The sequence below is a fragment of the Mustelus asterias genome, chromosome 16, assembly GCF_964213995.1.
Source record: "Mustelus asterias chromosome 16, sMusAst1.hap1.1, whole genome shotgun sequence".
In the NCBI taxonomy this organism is placed as follows: Eukaryota; Metazoa; Chordata; class Chondrichthyes; order Carcharhiniformes; family Triakidae; genus Mustelus; species Mustelus asterias.
The window spans coordinates 102768043-102790542 of NC_135816.1; the positions used below are offsets into that span (position 1 = coordinate 102768043).

At 52.8% G+C, this 22500-nt stretch overlaps 1 protein-coding gene across 1 annotated transcript in view; it reads left to right on the forward strand.

Moving 5' to 3' along the window:
* The window catches only part of LOC144505554 (membrane-spanning 4-domains subfamily A member 4A-like), a 27179-nt gene that overhangs the window by 1895 nt on the left and 2784 nt on the right, over window positions 1-22500 (forward strand). The window contains exons 2-6 of the mRNA XM_078231684.1: window positions 65-224; window positions 7879-7989; window positions 15006-15062; window positions 16870-17001; window positions 21089-21211. Coding sequence (XP_078087810.1) covers window positions 102-224; window positions 7879-7989; window positions 15006-15062; window positions 16870-17001; window positions 21089-21211 — 546 coding nt within the window. The 5' untranslated portion in view covers window positions 65-101. The remainder of the gene's footprint in view (window positions 1-64; window positions 225-7878; window positions 7990-15005; window positions 15063-16869; window positions 17002-21088; window positions 21212-22500) is intronic.

Consider the following 22500-nt stretch of genomic DNA (forward strand, 5'->3'; position numbering starts at 1 on the left):
ACCCTGGATGTGGCTGAGCGATAGAGTTGTGATCCGGCCAATGGACGTTTCCCCTTCTCCTCAGGTTCTTCTCTGTGTTTTGTTCCCAGCCTGAAGTCGTCATGTCTTCCGCGGTTGAATCGAACCCCACGTCCTTCCCTCCCGCGACGTCTGCCACCCTTCAAGTTCAGCACCAACAGAAACCCTTCCACAAGTTCTTGAAAGGGGAGCCAAAAGCATTGGGGGTAAGAAGTCTCCTTTGGGGCCTCGCTCCGTGGTCTGGTGGTATTGGTGAGGTGCGATGGTTCGCTTGGTGGGAGTGGTGTGGATAACACGGGGGAGGCAGAAGGAGAGAGTGTGGCGATGGCCTCGTGGTATCATCGCCAGACTGATAATCCAAAAACCCAGCTGATGTTCTGGGGATCCGGGTTCGAATCCCGCCACGGCAGATGGTGGAATTTGAATTCAATAAAAGAGATATATCTGGAATTAAGAATCTGCTGATGAAACCATTGTCGGAAAATCCCAGCTGGTTCATCAGTGTGGGTGGCACGGTGGCACAGTGGTTAGCACTGCTGCCTCACAGCGCCAGGATCCCAGGTTCGATTCCCATCTTGGGTCACTGACTGTGCGGAGTCTGCACGTTCTCCCCGTGTCTGCGTGGGTTTCCTCCGGGTGCTCCGGTTTCCTCCCACAGTCCAAAGATGTGCAGGTTAGGTGGATTGGCCGTGCTAAATTGTCCCTTAGTGTCCAAAGATGTGCGGGTTAGGTGAATTGGCCGTGCTGAATTGCCCCTTGGAGCATAGAACATAGAACATAGAACAATACAGCACAGAACAGGCCCTTCGGCCCACGATGTTGTGCCGATCTTTATCTGAAACCAAGATCAAGCTATCCCACTCCCTATCATCCTGGTGTGCTCCATGTGCCTATCCAATAACCACTTAAATGTTCCTAAAGTGTCTGACTCCACTATCACTGCAGGCAGTCCATTCCACACCCCAACCACTCTCTGCGTAAAGAACCTACCTCTGATATCCTTCCTATATCTCCCACCATGAACCCTACAGTTATGCCCCCTTGTAATAGCTCCATCCACCCGAGCAAATAGTCTTTGAATGTTCACTCTATCTATCCCCTTCATCATTTTATAAACCTCTATTAAGTCTCCCCTCAGCCTCCTCCGCTCCAGAGAGAACAGCCCTAGCTCCCTCAACCTTTCCTCATAAGACCTACCCTCCAAACCAGGCAGCATCCTGGTAAATCTCCTCTGCACTCTTTCCAGCGCTTCCACATCCTTCCTATAGTGAGGTGACCAGAACTGCACACAATATTCCAATTCGTGTCAGGGAGACTAGCTGGGGTAAATACATGGGGTTAAGGGGATAGGGACTGGGTGGGATTGTGGTCTGTGCAGATTCAATGGGCCGAATGGCTTCATTCTGCACTGTAGGATTCTATAATTTCTAATGCCCTTTAGGGAAGGAAATCTGCCGTCCTTACCCGGTCTGGCCTACATGTGACTCCAGAGCCACAGCAATGTGGGTGACTCTCAACTGCCCTCCGAGGGGCAACTAGGGATGGGCAATAAATGCTGGACCAGCCAGCGACGCCCGTGTCCCAGGGATGAAATTAAAAAATCTTTCCTGCTCTCAATTCTCTTGCGAATGGGTGAATGTGAATCTGCAAACATTCTCCTTGGGGTAGGTAAGGTTAACGGGTGGTTGCGGGGAGACTGAATCCTTCAAGCTTATTGTACAGGGCATTGGTGAGGCCACACCTGGAGTATTGTGTGCAATTCTGGTCTCCTTATCTGCATGGCAGATGCAGTATAATGTGGATAAATGTGAGGTTATCCACTTTGGAGCAATAATAGGAAGGCAGATTATTATCTGAATGGGTGTGAATTGAGAGAGGCGGGTACTCAGCGAGACCTTGGAGTCCTCGTGCATCAGTCGCTGAGAGTAAGCGCGCAGGTACAGCAGGCAGTAAAGAAGGTGAATGGTATGTTGGCCTTCATAGCGAGAGGATTTGAGTATCGGGATAGGGATGTTTTGCTGCAATTGTACAGGGCGTTGGTGAGGCCACACCTGGAGTATTGTGCGCAGTTTTGGTCTCCTTATCTGAGGAAGGATGTCCTTGCTATAGAGGGAGCGCAGCGAAGGTTTACCAGGCTGATTCCTGGGATGGCAGCTCTGTCATATGAGGAGAGACTAAGTGGGTTAGGATTATATTCACTGGAGTTTAGAAGAGTGAGAGGGGATCTCATAGAAACTTATAAAATTCTAACAGGGTTAGACAGAGTAGATTCAGAAAGAATGTTCCCGATGGTGGGGGGAGTCCAGAACTAGGGGTCAGAGTTTGAGGATAAGGGGGAAACCTTTTAGGACTGAGGTGAGGAGAAATTTCTTCACCCCAGAGGGCGGTGAATGTGTGGAATTCACTCCCACAGAAAGTAGTTGCGGCCAAAACGTTGTGTGATTTCAGGAAGAAATTAGATATCGCTCTTGGGGCGAAAGGGATCGAGGGATATGGGGGGAAGGGGGGGATCAGGATGTTGAATTTGATGATCAGCCATGATCAGAATGAATGGGGGGGCAGGCTGGAAGGGCCGAATGGCCTCCTCCTGCTTCCAGTTTCGATGTTTCTATGTTCAGCTAATCCATTGGTCGATGTATGATAAGGTGTGGATTTTAGAGTCATTGAGGTTTACAGCATGGAAATAGGCCCTTCGGCCCAACTTGTCCATGCTGTGCCCTTCTTTTTAACCACTAGGTGAGTCCCAATTGCCCGTGTTTGGCCCATATCCCTCTCTACCCATCTTACCCATGTAACTATCTAAATACTTTTTAAAAGACAAAATTGCATCCACCTCTACTACTACCTCTGGCAACTTGTTCCAGACACTCACCACCCTCTGTGTGAAAAAATTGCCCCTCTGGACACTTTTGTATCTCTCTCCTCTCACCTTAAACCTGTGCCCTCTAGTTTTAGACTCCCCTACCTTTGGGGAAAGATATTGACTATCTAGCTGGTCTGTGCCCCTCATTATTTTATAGACCTCTATAAGGTCACCCCTCAGCCTCCTACGCTCCAGAGAATAAAGTCCCAGTCTATCCAGCCTCTCCTTATAACTCAAACCATCAAGTCCCGGTAGCATCCTAGTAAATCTTTTCTGCACTCTTTCTAGTTTAATAACATCCTTTCTATAATCGGGTGACCAGAACTGTACACTTTGAGATAATCCTCAAACTTTTATGAAGTAAACTGTGAACTCCTATCGCTAACAATCTGTTCCGGTTTGTCAGAAGTTCATCAAGCTTTTCGATGGTTAGTTCAGATGTCTGAGATCCCAGGATAATTTTAGGTTGTCCACTAAACTTCGGAATCATCTAGAATCGATGTGACCCATCTGCATACATTCAAATCGTCATTATGCTTCTGGACATTCTCGCTTTCACTGTCTTAATTCTTCTCTTCCATATTGTAATTCCTTTTTTGTAGAATAGAACTTGGTCTTTTCCTCCCAGATACTTAATAGAACATAGAACATAGAACAGTACAGCACAGAACAGGCCCTTCGGCCCACGATGTTGTGCCGAGCTTTATCTGAAACCAAGATCAAGCTATCCCACTCCCTACCATCCTGGTGTGCTCCATGTGCCTATCCAATAACCGCTTAAATGTTCCTAAAGTGTCCGACTCCACTATCACTGCAGGCAGTCCATTCCACACCCCAACCACTCTCTGCGTAAAGGACCTACCTCTGATATCCTTCCTGTATCTCCCACCACGAACCCTATAGTTATGCCCCCTTGTAATAGCTCCATCCACCCGAGGAAATAGCCTTTGAACGTTCACTCTATCTATCCCCTTCATCATTTTATAAACCTCTATCAAATCTCCCCTCAGCCTCCTCCGCTCCAGAGAGAACAGCCCCAGCTCCCTCAACCTTTCCTCATAAGACCTACCCTCCAAACCAGGCAGCATCCTGGTAAATCTCCTCTGCACTCTTTCCAGCGCTTCCACATCTTCTTATAGTGAGGTGACCAGAACTGCACACAATATTCCAAATGTGGTCTCACCAAGGTCCTGTACAGTTGCAGCATAACCCCACGGCTCTTAAACTCCAACCCCCTGTTAATAAAAGCTAACACACTATCGGCCTTCTTCACAGCTCTATCCACTTGAGTGGCAGCCTTTAGAGATCTGTGGATATGGACCCCAAGATCTCTCTGTTCCTCCACAGTCTTCAGAACCCTACCTTTGACCCTGTAATCCACTTTTAAATTAGTCCTACCAAAATGAATCACCTGACATTTATCAGGGTTAAACTCCATTTGCCATTTTTCAGCCCAGCTTTGCATCCTATCTATGTCTCTTTGCAGCCTACAACAGCCCTCCACCTCATCCACTACTCCACCAATCTTGGTGTCATCAGCAAATTTACTGATCCACCCTTCAGCCCCCTCCTCTAAGTCATTAATAAAAATCACAAAGAGCAGAGGACCAAGCACTGATCCCTGTGGCACTCCGCTAGCAATCTGCCTCCAGTCCGAAAATTTTCCATCCACCACCACCCTCTGTCTTCGATCAGATATGATGTGGAGATGCCGGCGTTGGACTGGGGTAAACACAGTAAGAAGTTTAACAACACCAGGTTAAAGTCCAACAGGTTTATTTGGTAGCAAAAGCCACACAAGCTTTCGAGGCTCTGAGCCCCTTCTTCAGGTGAGTGGGAATTCTGTTCACAAACAGAACTTATAAGACACAGACTCAATTTACATGAATAATGGTTGGAATGCGAATACTTACAACTAATCCAGTCTTTAAGAAACAAAACAATGGGAGTGGAGAGAGCATCAAGACAGGCTAAAAAGATGTGTATTGTCTCCAGACAAGACAGCCAGTGAAACTCTGCAGGTCGTTGTCTACCTGATACGCTGTCTACCTGATACGCTGCAAGAAAGGATGTCCCGAGGCATGGTACATTGGGGAAACTATGCAGACGCTGCGACAACGGATGAATGAACACCGCTCGACAATCACCAGGCAAGACTGTTCTCTTCCTGTTGGGGAGCACTTCAGCGGTCACGGGCATTCGGCCTCTGATATTCGGGTAAGCGTTCTCCAAGGCGGCCTTCGCGACACACGACAGCGCAGAGTCGCGGAGCAGAAACTGATAGCCAGGTTCCGCACACACAAGGACGGCCTCAACCGGGATATTGGGTTTATGTCACACTATTTCACATAAATATTTCTGCTTTTTTCCTCCTGAGTCTTTATCATGCGATCCTAGAATCAGAATTTATGTCACACTATTTGTAACTCCCACAGTTGCGTGGACCTGCAGAGTTTCACTGGCTGTCTTGTCTGGAGACAATACACATCTTTTTAGCCTGTCTTGATGCTCTCTCCACTCCCATTGTTTTGTTTCTTAAAGACTGGATTAGTTGTAAGTATTCGCATTCCAACCATTATTCATGTAAATTGAGTCTGTGTCTTATAAGTTCTGTTTGTGAACAGAATTCCCACTCACCTGAAGAAGGGGCTCAGAGCCTCGAAAGCTTGTGTGGCTTTTGCTACCAAATAAACCTGTTGGACTTTAACCTGGTGTTGTTAAACTTCTTACTTCGATCAGATAGCCAGTTACCTATCCAATCGGCCAACTTTCCCTCTATCCCACACCTCCTTACTTTCATCATAAGCCGACCATGGGGGACCTTATCAAACGCCTTACCAAAATCCATGTATATGACATCAACTGCCCTACCTTCAACACACTTAGTTACCTCCTGAAAAAATTCTATCAAGTTTGTGAGGCACGACTTGCCCTTCACGAATCCGTGCTGACTATCCCGGATTAATCCGCATCTTTCTAAATGGTTCTGCAATCTCATCCCTTGCCTTCCAAAGAATCCTAGGATATATTTCATCAGGCCCATCCCTTAGGACCTTTTCCATCAATTTACCAACCACCGAAGTAAGACTAACCGGTCTATAATTACCAGGGTCATTTCTATTCCCTTTCTTAAACAGAGGAACAACATTCGCCATTCTCCAGTCCTCTGGCACCATCCCCGTGGACAGTGAGGACCCAAAGATCAAAGCCAAAGGCTCTGCAATCTCATCCCTTGCCTTCCAAAGAATCCTAGGATATATTTCATCAGGCCCAGGGGACTTATCGACCTTCAGTTTATTCAAAACTGCCAGGACATCCTCCCTCCGAACAACTATTTCCTCCAGCCTATTAGCCTGTAACACCTTCTCTTCCTCAAAAACATGGTCCCTCTCCTTGGTGAACTTGGTATTCTGCTCAGGGCAAGCTGGTCGAGCCCAACAGCGTTAATGCATTTGTGTTTACTGAGGTTCCCTTAAAGTAGAATTTCTATTAGGTTAACCGATCACAAAGTCATGTGTTCAATGCAGAAGCAATGAACAGCACCCAGGGAGCAAAGCTACCAAAGAACAAAGAAGTTCCAGACAGAAGAATCAACGAAGGACGCCCAGAATATTCCGGGAGACACAAAACCTGGTTGTAATTTAGAGTAATTTTTTGTTAATGAGCGGAAACTGTATTTATTGGAAGAGCATAAGAGGATTATTTTATTTGGGAATAGTTAATGTTAGAAGGGATTTATTCGGTTTATTAATAGTTTGGTTAATTTGTTCACTATTAGATAAATAAATTGTTACCTGTTTGTAGGTTTAGGATTTATTTTATCTTTAACCACTAGAGGTTGCTGAAGAGCAGGTCGCACCACTCCACACACACTTTTTACAGATTACCGGGCAAGGTCCCTCCTCTTTGTTTGGGTGTTAGTTCTCAGATCCATCTCTGCTTTACAACACATGTCTCTCTGTCTTTCTCTCTCTCTCTCTCTTGAAGGGCCTTGAGTTTTAGAACTGGCCATAAGCCTGGGCTTTTCCGACTGATTCTGAAGAGGGGTTTTCAGTCGAGAAGAGGAACATTGCTTGAATTGGAACTCATAGGCGATAGGTTAGCAGTTAAGAATTGGATTTTGTCATGATTAAGAATTGTTCGATTGTTAAATGTTTAGCTAATTAATTTGTTACAGTTGAACTGTGTTGTTAAGTAGAATTTTCTTTGCTTCCAGCTTCCCAATAGAATCACATCCCCACCCCAAAGCCAAATAGTAAATTGTTGGTGTTTTGTCTGACGTCAGAATATTTTGGGTGTTTCTGATCTCGTAACCGAACATGTCTGAAAAGTCAAAGGCTGTTCAGTAAACAATCCTTCCTGGGTTGGCTCATTTTGGAAACGGCAAACTTGGCATAACTTCGAACGACGCTCCAAATATTCTTTGCTCGATCTCTCCAATTAATCCCATCCCCTCTCCCCCGGCCCCGACCCTTGTTAATATTTCCCCCTTCAGGTGAACCTCTCCATTTTGAGTGTTTCCAATGCCATCTCGCTTCCCTTTCGGGGAGTGCGTTCCTGATCACAAAAGCTGGCTGCGTCAATATCAACATTTCTCATCTCCAGTACCCACCCCCAACCCCGCCCGCTGTCTGGTTCTTTTCGCGAGTTCTCTTCAATCCGGGTCCCTCTGCTAAACAACCCTTCCTGCCCCTGGAGACACTTTCCCCTCATTCACACGATCGCAAACCCTCCATGATTTGAAAACCCCTCGATTCACTGAACATGGGAAGGAGAAGAGGGAGTATTGGATTTCAAGGTGATATCACTGGGGTGTTTGACAGGCTGGTAGTTAGTTTTATTTTCAGCTCTGTACAGTCAGCAGCTCCAACAGTACATCTGTTGTGTGATGCTATGAATCTATGAGGGGGAGCCATATCGCTTTCTTTGTGTTTAAAACCCGCAAACTCTCACACAGTTATCACTGGACTCACGCTATGAATCTCTCGATCCCCCAGATTACCCTCACCATGTTGGGAATCATCCAGTTATCCTTCGGGATCCCGATTTGGTTGGCTGGGAAATCGTACATGACAACCATGGGAGTGCCCTGGTGGCTGGCAGCCTTGGTGAGTATCTCGCCTTCACAGCAACAGGAGGAGGCCCCATTCAGCCCCTTCTCCAGCCTGTTACACAGCAACAGGAGGAGGCCCCATTCAGCCCCTTCTCCAGACTGTTACACAGGAACAGGAGGAGGCCCCATTCAGCCCCTTCTCCAGCCTGTTACACAGGAACAGGAGGAGGCCCCATTCAGCCCCTTCTCCAGACTGTTACACAGGAACAGGAGGAGGCCCCATTCAGCCCCTTCTCCAGCCTGTTACGCAGGAACAGGAGGAGGCCCCATTCAGCCCCTTCTCCAGCCCATTACACAGGAACAGGAGGAGGCCCCATTCAGCCCCTTCTCCAGCCTGTTACACAGGAACAGGAGGAGGCCCCATTCAGCCCCTTCTCCAGCCCGTTACACAGGAACAGGAGGAGGCCCCATTCAGCCCCTTCTCCAGCCTGTTACACAGGAACAGGAGGAGGCCATTCAGCCCCTTCTCCAGCCTGTTACGCAGGAACAGGAGGAGGCCCCATTCAGCCCCTTCTCCAGCCTGTTACACAGGAACAGGAGGCCCCATTCAGCCCCTTCTCCAGCCTGTTACACAGGAACAGGAGGAGGCCCCATTCAGCCCCTTCTCCAGCCTGTTATACAGGAACAGGAGGCCCCATTCAGCCCCTTCTCCAGCCTGTTATACAGGAACAGGAGGAGGCCATTCAGCCTCTTCTCCAGCCTGTTACACAGGAACAGGAGGAGGCCCCATTCAGCCCCTTCTCCAGCCTGTTACACAGGAACAGGAGGAGGCCCCATTCAGCCCCTTCCCCAGCCTGTTACACAGGAACAGGAGGAGGCCCCATTCAGCCCCTTCTCCAGCCTGTTACACAGGAACAGGAGGAGGCCCCATTCAGCCCCTTCTCCAGCCTGTTACACAGGAACAGGAGGCCCCATTCAGCCCCTTCTACAGCCTGTTACACAGGAACAGGAGGAGGCCATTCAGCCCCTTCTCCAGCCTGTTACACAGGAACAGGAGGAGGCCCCATTCAGCCCCTTCTCCAGCCTGTTCCACAGGAACAGGAGGAGGCCCCATTCAGCCCCTTCTCCAGCCTGTTCCACAGGAACAGGAGGAGGCCCCATTCAGCCCCTTCTCCAGATGTTACACAGGAACAGGAGGAGGCCATTCAGCCCCTTCTCCAGCCTGTTACACAGGAACAGGAGGAGGCCCCATTCAGTCCCTTCTCCAGACTGTTATACAGGAACAGGAGGAGGCCCCATTCAGCCCCTTCTCCAGCCTGTTACACAGGAACAGGAGGAGGCCCCATTCAGCCCCTTCTCCAGCCTGTTACACAGGAACAGGAGGAGGCCCCATTCAGTCCCTTCTCCAGACTGTTACACAGGAACAGGAGGAGGCCCCATTCAGCCCCTTCTCCAGCCTGTTACACAGGAACAGGAGGAGGCCCCATTCAGCCCCTTCTCCAGCCTGTTACACAGGAACAGGAGGAGGCCCCATTCAGCCCCTTCTCCAGCCTGTTACACAGGAACAGGAGGAGGCCCCATTCAGCCCCTTCTCCAGCCTGTTACACAGGGAACAGGAGGCCCCATTCACCCCCTTCTCCAGCCTGTTACACAGGAACAGGAGGAGGCTATTCAGCCCCTTCTCCAGCCTGTTACACAGGAACAGGAGGAGGCCATTCAGCCCCTTCTCCAGCCTGTTACTCAGGAACAGGAGGAGGCCCCATTCAGCCCCTTCTCCAGCCTGTTACACAGGGAACAGGAGGCCCCATTCACCCCCTTCTCCAGCCTGTTACACAGGAACAGGAGGAGGCTATTCAGCCCCTTCTCCAGCCTGTTACCCAGGAACAGGAGGAGGCCATTCAGCCCCTTCTCCAGCCTGTTACACAGGAACAGGAGGAGGCCCCATTCAGCTCCTTCTCCAGCCTGTTACACAGGAACAGGAGGCCCCATTCAGCCCCTTCTCCAGCCTGTTACACAGGAACAGGAGGAGGCCCCATTCAGCCCCTTCTCCAGCCTGTTACACAGGAACAGGAGGAGGCCCCATTCAGCCCCTTCTCCAGTCTGTTACACAGGAACAGGAGGAGGCCCCATTCAGCCCCTTCTCCAGCCTGTTACACAGGAACAGGAGGAGGCCATTCAGCCCCTTCTCCAGACTGTTACACAGGAACAGGAGGAGGCCCTTCAGCCCCTTCTCCAGCCTGTTACACAGGAACAGGAGGAGGCCATTCAGCCCCTTCTCCAGCCTGTTACACAGGAACAGGAGGAGGCCCCATTCAGCCCCTTCTCCAGTCTGTTACACAGGAACAGGAGGAGGCCCCATTCAGCCCCTTCTCCAGCCTGTTACACAGGAACAGGAGGAGGCCATTCAGCCCCTTCTCCAGACTGTTACACAGGAACAGGAGGAGTCCATTCAGCCCCTTCTCCAGCCTGTTACACAGGAACAGGAGGAGGCCCCATTCGGCCCCCGAGACCGACTTGCCTACAGCCCCTACAACTCTCCATATCTCTGTAACCTACTCCAGCCCCGCCACAGTTCCCTATCTCTGTGACCTCCGCCAGTCCCCTACATACATGTCTATCTCTGTTACCCTCCTCCAGCCCCTACACCCCTCCCTATCTCTGTAAACTCTTCCAGCACCTACATCCCTCCCTATCCCTGTAACTCCACTAGTCCCTCGACCCTTCCCTATCTCTGTAACCTCCTCCAGCACCCCACACCCCTTCCTATCTTTGCAACATCCTCCAGTCCCTATCTCAGTAACCTCCTCCAGCCCCAACACCCCACCGTAGCCCTGTAACCTCCTCCAGCCCCTACACCTGTTCCTCTCTCTATAACCTCCTCCAGCCCCTACACCCCTCCCTATCTCTGTAACCTCCTCCAGCCCCGACACCGCTCCCTATCTCTGTAACCTCCTCCAGCCCCTACACCTCTCCCTATCTCTGTAACCTCCTTCTGCCCCGACACCCCTCCCTATCTCTGTAACCTCCTCCAGCCCCTACACCCCTCCCTATCTCTGTAACCTCCTCCAGCCCCGACACCCCTCCCTATCTCTGTAACCTCCTCCAGCCCCTACACCTCTCCCTATCTCTGTAACCTCCTCCAGCCCCTACACCCCTCCCTATCTCTGTAACCTCCTCCAGCCCCTACACCCTCACTATCTCTGTAACCTCCTCCAGCCCCTAGACCCCTCCATATCTCTGCAACCTCCTCCAGCCCCGACACCCTCCCTATCTCTGTAACCTCCTCCAGCCCCTACACCCCTCCCTATCTCTGTTACCTCCTCCAGCCCCTACACTCCGCCCTATCTCTGTAACCTCCTCCAGCCGCTACACCCTCCCTATCTCTGTAACCTCCTCCAGCCCCTACACCCCTCCCTATCTCTGTAACCTCCTCCAGCCCCTACACCCCTCCCTATCTCTGTAACCTCCTCCAGCCCCTACACCCCTCCCTACCTCTGTAACCTCCTCCAGCCCCCACACCCCTCCCTATCTCTGTAACCTCCTCCAGCCCCTACACCCCTCCCTATCTCTGTAACCTCCTCCAGCCCCTACACTCCTCCCTATCTCTGTAACCTCCTCCAGCCCCTACACCCCTCCCTATCTCTGTAACCTCCTCCAGCCCCCACATCCCTCCCTATCTCTGTAACCTCCTCCAGCCCCTACACCCCTCCCTAACTCTGTAACCTCCTCCAGCCCCTACACCCCTCCCTACCTCTGTAACCTCCTCCAGCCCCCACACCCCTCCCTATCTCTGTAACCTACTCCAGCCCCTACACCCCTCCCTATCTCTGTAACCTCCTCCAGCCCCCACATCCCTCCCTATCTCTGTAACCTCCTCCAGCCCCTACACCCCTCCCTAACTCTGTAACCTCCTCCAGCCCCTACACCCCTCCCTACCTCTGTAACCTCCTCCAGCCCCCACATCCCTCCCTATCTCTGTAACCTCCTCCAGCCCCTACACCCCTCCCTATCTCTGTAACCTCCTCCACCCCCTACACCCCTCCCTATCTCTGTAACCTCCTCCAGCCCCTACACCCCCTCCCTATCTCCGTAACCTCCTCCAGCCCCTACACCCCTCCCTATCTCTGTAACCTCCTCCAGCCCCTACACCCCTCCCTAACTCTGTAACCTCCTCCAGCCCCCACACCCCTCGCTATCTCTGTAACCTCCTCCAGCCCCTACACCCCTCCCTATCTCTGTAACCTCCTCCAACCCCTACACCCCTCCCTATCTCTGTAACGTCCTCCAGCACCTACACCCATCCCTATCTCTATAACCTCCTCCAGCCCCTATACCCCTCCCTATCTCTGTAACCTCCGCCAGCCCCTACACCCCCTCCCTATCCCTGTCCCCTCCTCCAGCCCCTACACCCCTCCCTATCTCTGTAACCTCCTCCAGCCCCCACACCCCTCCCTATCTCTGTAACCTCCTCCACCCCCTACACCCCTCCCTATCTCTGTAACCTCCTCCAGCACCTACACCCATCCCTATCTCTGTAACCTCCTCCAGCCCCTACACCCTTCCCTATCTCTGTAACCTCCGCCAGTTCCTACACCCCCTCCCTATCCGTGTAACCTCCTCCAGCCCCTACACCCCTCCCTATCTCTGTAACCTCCTCCAGCCCCTACACCCCTCCCTATCTCTGTAACCTCCTCCAGCCCCTACACCCTCTCCCTATCCCTGTACCCTCCTCCAGCCCCTACACCCCTCCCTATCTCTGTAACCTCCTCCAGCCCCTACACCCTCCCTATCTCTGTAACCTCCTCCAGCCCCTACACCCCTCCCTATCTCTGTAACCTCCTCCAGCCCCTACACCCCCTCCCAATCCCTGTCCCCTCCTCCAGCCCCTACACCCCTCCCTATCTCTGTAACCTCCTCCAGCCCCTACACCCCTCCCTATCTCTGTAACCTCCTCCAGCCCCCACACCCCTCCCTATCTCTGTAACCTCCTCCACCCCCTACACCCCTCCCTATCTCTGTAACCTCCTCCAGCCCCTACACCCCTCCCTATCTCTGTAACCTCCTCCAGCCCCCACACCCCTCCCTATCTCTGTAACCTCCTCCACCCCCTACACCCCTCCCTATCTCTGTAACCTCCTCCGGCCCCTACACCCCTCCCTATCTCTGTAACCTCCTCCACCCCCTACACACCTCCCTATCTCTGTAACCTCCTCCAGCACCTACACCCATCCCTATCTCTGTAACCTCCTCCAGCCCCTACACCCTTCCCTATCTCTGTAACCTCCGCCAGTTCCTACACCCCCTCCCTATCCGTGTAACCTCCTCCAGCCCCTACACCCCTCCCTATCTCTGTAACCTCCTCCAGCCCCTACACCGCTCCCTATCTCTGTAACCTCCTCCACCCCCTACACCCCTCCCTATCTCTGTTACCTCCTCCACCCCCTTCACCCCTCCCTATCTCTGTAACCTCCTCCAGCCCCTACACCCCTCCCTATCTCTGTAACCTCCTCCAGTCCCTGCACCCCTCCCTATCTCTGTAACCTCCTCCAGTCCCTGCACCCCTCCCTATCTCTGTAACCTCCTCCAGCCCCTACACCCCTCCCTATCTCTGTAACCTCCTCCAACCCCTACACCCCTCCCTATCTCTGTAACCTCCTCCAGCACCTACACCCCTCCCTATCTCTGTAACCTCCTCCAGCCCCTACACCCCTCCCTATCTCTGTAACCTCCTCCAGCCTCTACACCCCTCCCTATCTCTGTAACCTCCTCCAGCCCCTACACCCCTCCCTATCTCTGTAACCTCCGCCAGTTCCTACACCCCCTCCCTATCCGTGTAACCTCCTCCAGCCCCTACACCCCTCCCTATCTCTGTAACCTCCGCCAGTTCCTACACCCCTCCCTATCCGTGTAACTTCCTCCAGCCCCTACACCCCTCCCTATCTCTGTAACCTCCTCCAGCCCCTACACCCCTCCCTATCTCTGTAACCTCCTCCAGCCCCTACACCCCCTCCCTATCCCTGTACCCTCCTCCAGCCCCTACACCCCTCCCTATCTCTGTAACCTCCTCCAGCCCCTACACCCCTCCCTATCTCTGTAACCTCCTCCAGCCCCTACACCCCTCCCTATCTCTGTAACCTCCTCCAGCCCCTACACCCCCTCCCTATCCCTGTACCCTCCTCCAGCCCCTACACCCCTCCCTATCTCTGTAACCTCCTCCAGCCCCTACACCGCTCCCTATCTCTGTAACCTCCTCCAGCCCCTACACCCCTCCCTATCTCTGTAACCTCCTCCAGCCCCTACACCCCTCCCTATCTCTGTAACCTCCTCCAGCCCCTACACCCCTCCCTATCTCTGTAACCTCCTCCAGCCCCTACACCCTCTCCCTATCCCTGTACCCTCCTCCAGCCCCTACACCCCTCCCTATCTCTGTAACCTCCTCCACCCCCTACACCCCTCCCTATCTCTGTAACCTCCTCCACCCCCTACACCCCTCCCTATCTCTGTAACCTCCTCCAGCCCCCACACCCCTCCCTATCTCTGTAACCTCCTCCAGCCCCTACACCCCCTCCCTATCTCTGTAACCTCCTCCAGCCCCTACACCCCCTCCCTATCTCTGTAACCTCCTCCAGCCCCTACACCCCTCCCTATCTCTGTAACCTCCTCCAGCCCCCACACCCCTCCCTATCTCTGTAACTGCCTCCAGCCCCTACACCCCCTCCCTTTCTCTGAAACCTCCTCCAGCCCCTACACCCCTCCCTATCTCTGTAACCTCCTCCAGTCCCTGCACCCCTCCCTATCTCTGTAACCTCCTCCAGCCCCTACACCCCTCCCTTTCTCTGTAACCTCCTCCAGTCCCTGCACCCCTCCCTATCTCTGTAACCTCCTCCAGCCCCCACACCCCTCCCTATCTCTGTAACCTCCTCCAGTCCCTACACCCCTCCCTATCTCTGTAACCTCACTAGGTGGATTTGTCCCGGGGTGAGATATTTCCTGGGAAAAGCTCGGCGATCAGATGGGAATGGAAGTTGCTGTTTTTCCCCCTTAACCATGTGGAAATGTTTTGTTTTCCAGTTATTAACCTCTGGCTCCCTGACTATCCTGTGTAACCAACGACCCAATAAAGCGCAGGTCAGTCACCCTTCCCGGAAACACTGATTCTTTTCCTGACCCCCCCATTGCTGTTTGACCCATCATTCATAGAATCCCCAGAATGCAGAGGAGGCCATTCGACCCATCGAGTCTGCACCGACTCTCTGACAGAGCACCTAACCCAGGCCCTACCCCCATAACCCCATGTATTTACCCTGCTAATCCCCCTAACCTGCACATCTTTGGACACTAAGGGACAACTTAGCATGGCCAATCCACCTAACCTGCACATCTTTGGACACTAAGGGACAACTTAGCATGGCCAATCCTCCTAACCTGCACATCTTTGGACACTAAGGGACAACTTAGCATGGCCAATCCACCTAACCTGCACATCTTAGAAACAGAAACATAGAAAAAATACAGCACAAAACAGGCCCTTCGGCCCCACAAGTTGTGCCGAACACATCCCTACCTTTTAGACCTACCTATAACCCTCCATCCTATAAAGCCCCATGTACTCATCCAGGAGTCTTTTAAAAGACCCCCGATTGAGTTTGCCTCCACCACCACTGACGGCAGCCGATTCCACTCACCCACCACCCTCTGTGTGAAAAACTTACCCCTAACATTTCTCCTGTACCTACCCCCCAGCACCTTAAACCTGTGTCCCCTCGTAGCAGCCATTTCCACCCTAGGAAAAAGCCTCTGAGAGTCCACCCGATCTATACCTCTCAATATCTTATACACCTCTATTAGGTCTCCTCTCATCCTACGCCTCTCCAAGGAGAAAAGACCGAGCTCCCTCAGCCTATCCTCATAAGGCATGCCACTCAATCCAGGCAACATCCTTGTAAATCTCCTCTGCACCCTTTCAATCTTTTCCACATCCTTCCTGTACTGAGGCAACCAGAACAGTAAGGGACAATTTAGCATGGCCAATCCACCTAACCTACACATCTTTGGACACTAAGGGACAATTTAGCATGGCCAATCCACCTAACCTGCACATCTTTGGACACTAAGGGGCAATTTAGCATGGCCAATCCACCTAACCTGCACATCTTTGGACACTAAGGGACAATTTAGCATGGCCAATCCACCTAACCTGCACATCTTTGGACACTAAGGGGCAATTTAGCATGGCCAATCCACCTAACCTGCACATCTTTGAACACTAAGGGACAATTTAGCATGGCCAATCCACCTAACCTACACATCTTTGGACACTAAGGGACAATTTAGCATGGCAAATCCACCTAACCTACACATCTTTGGACACTAAGGGACAATTTAGCATGGCCAATCCACCTAACCTGCACATCTTTGGACACTAAGGGGCAATTTAGCATGGCCAATCCACCTAACCTACACATCTTTGGACACTAAGGGACAATTTAGCACGGTCAATCCACCTCACCTGCACATCTTTGGACTGTGGGAGGAAACCGGAGCGCCCGGAGGAAACCCACGCAGACACGGGGAGAATGTGCAGACTCCACACAGACAGTGACCCAAGCCAGGAATCGGACCCGGGTCCCTGGCGCTGTGAGGCAGCAGTGCTAACCACTGTGCCACCGTGTCACCCTGACTGGGCACCAGCTGTAGTTAATGGTTCAATGGTGGGTACTTTTGTGGAAGGAACTCGCTTACTAATGGACATAACATCACCTTAAACAAATATCTGAACCTTGGTTCCAACACACTGATGATTGTCTGACAGTGAGGCAAGATGAAGTGAAGGTCATTTATTCAGAGAGTGACACATGGAAGCGCAGGACAGGAATATCTCGACTGGTTGGCACTGGCTGCTGGTTTAAGGCCTGGTTTTTGTGTTTATCCACAGGTCACCGCCTGCCTAGCGACCAACATTATCCACACCATTGCGACAGGAATCGCCCTGACCATTATGTCCGTGGATATATCCCTCTGGAACGGAACATTCATAGTCTATCAGGAACAGGACAGCGACTTTCTGGTAAGCCCCTCACTCCCCTCCCCTCATTCGAGGCACGGCCACAGGGAATCGCGTTGTTTGGGGTCAGAGATAGGGCCTGAGGCAAGCCCTCACACTCCCGCCTCTCGCTATCACTCCCTCCCCTCACTATCTTTCTCCCGCTCTCTCTCCCCCTCACCATCTCTCTCTCCCCTCACTATCTCTCTCGCCATTCACTCTCTCTCTCTCTCCCCCTCACTATCTCTCCCTCCCCTCACTATCTCCCCCTCCCCTCACTATCTCACTCTCTCCCCTCACTATTTCTCTCTCTCCCCTCATAATCTCTCTCTCTCCCCTCACTATTTCTCTCTATCCCCTCACTATCTCTCTCGCCATTCACTCTCTCTCTCTCCCCCTCACCATCTCTCTCTCCCCTCACTATCTTTCACCCTTCACTATCTCTCTGTCTCCTCACTATCTCTCCCTCCCCTCACTATCTCTCCCTCCCCTCACTATCTCACTCTCTCTCCTCACTATTTCTCTCTCTCCCCTCACTATCTCTCTCTCTCCCTTCACAATCTCTCTCTCTCCCCTCACTATCTCTCTCTCTCCCCTCACTATCTCTCTCGCCATTCACTCTCTCTCTCTCCCCCTCACCATCTCTCTCTCCCCTCACTATCTTTCACCCTTCACTATCTCTCTGTCTCCTCACTATCTCTCCCTCCCCTCACTATCTCTCCCTCCCCTCACTATCTCACTCTCTCTCCTCACTATTTCTCTCTCTCCCCTCACTATCTCTCTCTCTCCCTTCACAATCTCTCTCTCTCCCCTCACTATCTCTCTCTCTCCCCTCACTCTCTCCCTCCCTACCCACACAATCCTTCTCTCCCTCACTATCTCTCCCTCTCTCCCCTCACTATCTCTCTCTCCCCTCACTATCTCTCTCTCTCCCCTCACTATCTCTCTCTCTTTCCCCTCACTATCTCTCTCTCCCCGCACTATATCTCTCCCTCCCCTCACTATTTCTCTCCCTACCCTCGTTATCTCTCCCTCTCTCCCCTCACTATCTCTCTCCCCTCACTATCTCCCTCTCTCCCCTCACTATCTCTTCCTCTATCCCATCATTATCTCTCTCCCTCCCCTCACTATATCTCTCTCTCTCATCTCACTGTCAGAGGGTCAGTGCTGAGGGAGTGCCGCACTGTCAGAGGGTCAGTGCTGAGGGAGTGCTCCACTGTCAGAGGGTCAGTGCTGAGGGAGTGCCGCACTGTCAGAGGGTCAGTGCTGAGGGAGTGCCGCACTGTCAGAGGGTCAGTGCTCAGGGAGTGCCGCACTGTCAGAGGGTCACTGCTGAGGGAGTGCCGCACTGTCAGAGGGTCAGTACTGAGGGAGTGCCGCACTGTCAGAGGGTCAGTGCTGAGGGAGTGCCGCACTGTCAGAGGGTCAGTGCTGAGGGAGTGCCGCACTGTCAGAGGGTCAGTGCTGAGGGAGTGCCGCACTGTCAGAGGGTCACTGCTGAGGGAGTGCCGCACTGTCAGAGGGTCAGTGCTGAGGGAGTGCCGCACTGTCAGAGGGTCAGTGCTGAGGGAGTGCCGCACTGTCAGAGGGTCAGTGCTGAGGGAGTGCCGCACTGTCAGAGGGTCAGTGCTGAGGGAGTGCCGCACTGTCAGAGGGTCAGTGCTGAGGGAGTGCCGCACTGTCAGAGGGTCAGTGCTGAGGGAGTGCCGCACTGTCAGAGGGTCAGTGCTGAGGGAGTGCCGCACTGTCAGAGGGTCAGTGCTGAGGGAGTGCCGCACTGTCAGAGGGTCAGTGCTGAGGGAGCGCCACACTGTCAGAGGGTCAGTACTGAGGGAGTGCCGCACTGTCAGAGGGTCAGTACTGAGGGAGTGCCGCACTGTCAGAGGGTCAGTGCTGAGGGAGTGCCGCACTGTCAGAGGGTCAGTGCTGAGGGAGTGCCGCACTGTCAGAGGGTCAGTGCTGAGGGAGTGCCGCACTGTCAGAGGGTCAGTGCTGAGGGAGTGCCACACTGTCAGAGGGTCAGTGCTGAGGGAGTGCCGCACTGTCAGAGGGTCAGTACTGAGGGAGTGCCGCACTGTCAGAGGGTCAGTGCTGAGGGAGTTCCGCACTGTCAGAGGGTCAGTGCTGAGGGAGTGCCGCACTGTCAGAGGGTCACTGCTGAGGGAGTGCCGCACTGTCAGAGGGTCAGTGCTGAGGGAGTGCCGCACTGTCAGAGGGTCAGTGCTGAGGGAGTGCCGCACTGTCAGAGGGTCACTGCTGAGGGAGTGCCGCACTGTCAGAGGGTCAGTGCTGAGGGAGTGCCGCACTGTCAGAGGGTCAGTGCTGAGGGAGTGCCGCACTGTCAGAGGGTCAGTGCTGAGGGAGTGCCGCACTGTCAGAGGGTCAGTGCTGAGGGAGTGCCGCACTGTCAGAGGGTCAGTGCTGAGGGAGTGCGGCATTGTCAGAGGGTCAGTGCTGAGGGAGTGCCGCACTGTCAGAGGGTCAATGCTGAGGGAGTGCCGCGCTGTCAGAGGGTCAGTGCTGAGGGAGTGCTGCACTGTCAGAGGGTCAGTGACAATATAGAGAGAGGGAGACAGAGAATGGAGGTGGAGAGAGAGGCAGAGAGCAAGTGAGAGGTGTTGTCGGAGGTTACAGAGATAGGGAGGGGTGTACGGGCTGGAGGAAGTTACAGAGATAGGGAGGGGTGTAGGGGGCTGGAGGAGGTTACAGAGATAGGGAGGGGTGTAGGGGCTGGAGGAGTTACAGAGATAGGGAGGGGTGTAGTGGCTGGAGGAGGTTACAGAGTTAGGGAGGGGTGTAGGAGCTGGAGGAGGTTACAGAGATAGGGAGGGATGTAGGGGCTGGAGGAGGTTACAGAGATAGGGAGGGGAGTAGGGGCTGGAGGAGGTTACAGAGATAGGGAGGGTTGTAGGGGCTGGAGGAGGTTACAGAGATAGGGAGGGGTGAAGGGGCTGGAGGAGGTTACAGAGATAGGGAGGGGTGTAGGGGCTGGAGGAGGTTACAGAGATAGGGAAGTGCGCAGGGGCTGGAGGAGGTTACAGAGATAGGGAGGGGTGTCGGAGCTGGAGGAGGTTACAGAGATAGGGAGGGGTGTAGGGGCTGGAGGAGGTTACAGAGATAGGGAGGGGTGTAGGGGCTGGAGGAGGTTACAGAGATAGGGAGGGTTGTAGGGGCTGGAGGAGGTTACAGAGATAGGGAGGGGTGTAGGGGATGGAGGAGTTTACAGAGATAGGGAGGGGTGTAGGGGCTGGAGGAGGTTACAGAGATAGGGAGGGGTGTAGGGCCTGGAGGAGGTTAGAGAGATAGGGAGGGGTGTAGGGGCTGGAGGAGGTTACAGAGATAGGGAGGGGTGGAGGGTCTGGAGGAGGGTACAGCGATAGGGAGGGGAGTAGGTGGCTGCAGGAGGTTACAGAGATAGGGAGGGGTGTAGGGACTGGAGGAGGTTACAGAGATAGGGAGGGTTGTAGGGGCTGGAGGAGGTTACAGAGATAGGGAGGGTTGTAGGGGCTGGAGAAGCTTACAGAGATATGGAGGGTTGTAGGGGCTGGGTGAGGTTACAGAGATAGGGAGGGGTGTAGGGGCTGGAGGAGGTTACAGAGATAGGGAGGGGTGTAGGGGCTGGGTGAGGTTACAGAGATAGGGAGGGGTGTAGGGGCTGGAGGAGGTTACAGAGATAGGGAGGGGTGTAGAGGCTGGAGGAGGTTACAGAGATAGGGAGGGGTGTAGGGGCTGGAGCAGGTTATAGAGATAGGGATGGATGTAGGGGCTGGGGGAGGTTACAGAGATAGGGAGGGGTGTAGGGGCTGGAGGAGGTTACAGAGATAGGGATGGATGTAGGGGCTGGGTGAGGTTACAGAGATAGGGAGGGGTGTAGGGGCTGGGGGAGGTTACAGAGATAGGGAGGGGTGTAGGGGCTGGGGGAGGTTACAGAGATAGGGAGGGTTGGGGGAGTGTAGGGGGCAGTTGTGCAGGGTGGGGTTTGTGCAGTCTGTGGAGGGTGGTTGTGCCCCCCCCCCTCCCCTCCCCCACCCCACACTCTGTTCCGCCCATGCTTTGATGAAACTGGTGCCTGATTCTCTCTGGCTTGAGTTTGTTCCGGTTTTTTTTTCAGCACCTGTGGTTTGCGATGAAATCTATCCTCCTTTTCCTGGGAATGTGTGGGATGATTATCAGTATTGTCATCTCTATCTTTTGCTGTAAGGGTTTGCGATACTGCAGCCCCAACACCAGCATGGTACGTTACACACTGCTATTGTCACACTCACGCACTGACACGCACACTCACTAACACTGTGTTATGTATTTGAAAGGGTTGCAGATCGCTTTAAGAGCGAATCATGCTGTTGATGGCGGCGTCATTAGGTTTTTGCCACAGGCCACTGTTTTACTTTCAGTTTGTGCTGTAGGCAGAGCAGAGAGCAGCACCTCAATAAAGCTCTTGAGTGTTATTTTGAATCTATGCGTGCAAAAAGCAAGTCTTTCTGTGTAAAACCCGCACACCTTGCGCCGTTAGGACATTACAGAAAGAAAATTGGGAACAATTGAATCTGAGTTGCCTGATGATTGTGTCGCTGCCACCATAACACGTCGGAGTGATGCAGGATGTGTTCTAAGAGAAGAAGTGTTCACTGAAGCTCCAAATGGTACTTCTGGGCCCCCAAGGACAGCCAAGTTCCAGAATGGGGAATAGAACCAGAGAGAGATAGACATTCTCCTGATCAACTTTCACATTGACTGTGGATAATGATTAATGATGCAGAGTACTGTGTCTCCAGTATTATTGATTCCATCTTGAAGATTGTAGCCATTTTCTGGGGCCCCAAGGGACACCAGTGAAGGAAAGGGGGAGGGGTGTTATATATTTGAGTGGTTGCAGGTTTACTCCAAGAGCTGGTCACATGATTTGATGGCGATGTTATTAGGGTGCTTGCAGGCTGCTGTTTCACTTCCTGTTTTGACTCACTGCAGAGAATATCACTGTTAGGATATTGTAGACTGATGCACACCCTGTACACACACCCTCACACACACCCTCACACACACCCTCACACACACCCTCACACACACCCTCACACACACACTCACACACTCACTCACACACACACACACTCACACACACACACACTCTCACACACACTCACACACACACACACACACACACACACACTCACACACACACACTCTCACACACACACACACACTCACACACACACACACACACACACACACACACACTCACACACACACACTCACACACACACACTCACACACACACACACTCACACACACACACTCACACACACACTCACACACACACTCACACACCACACACCACACACACACTCACACACACACTCACACACACACACACACACTCTCACACACTCTCTCACACACACTCACACACACACTCAACACACACTCTCACACACACTCTCACACACACACTCACACACACTAACACACACACACACACACACTCTCTCTCTCTCTCACACTCTCGCACACACACTCACACACACA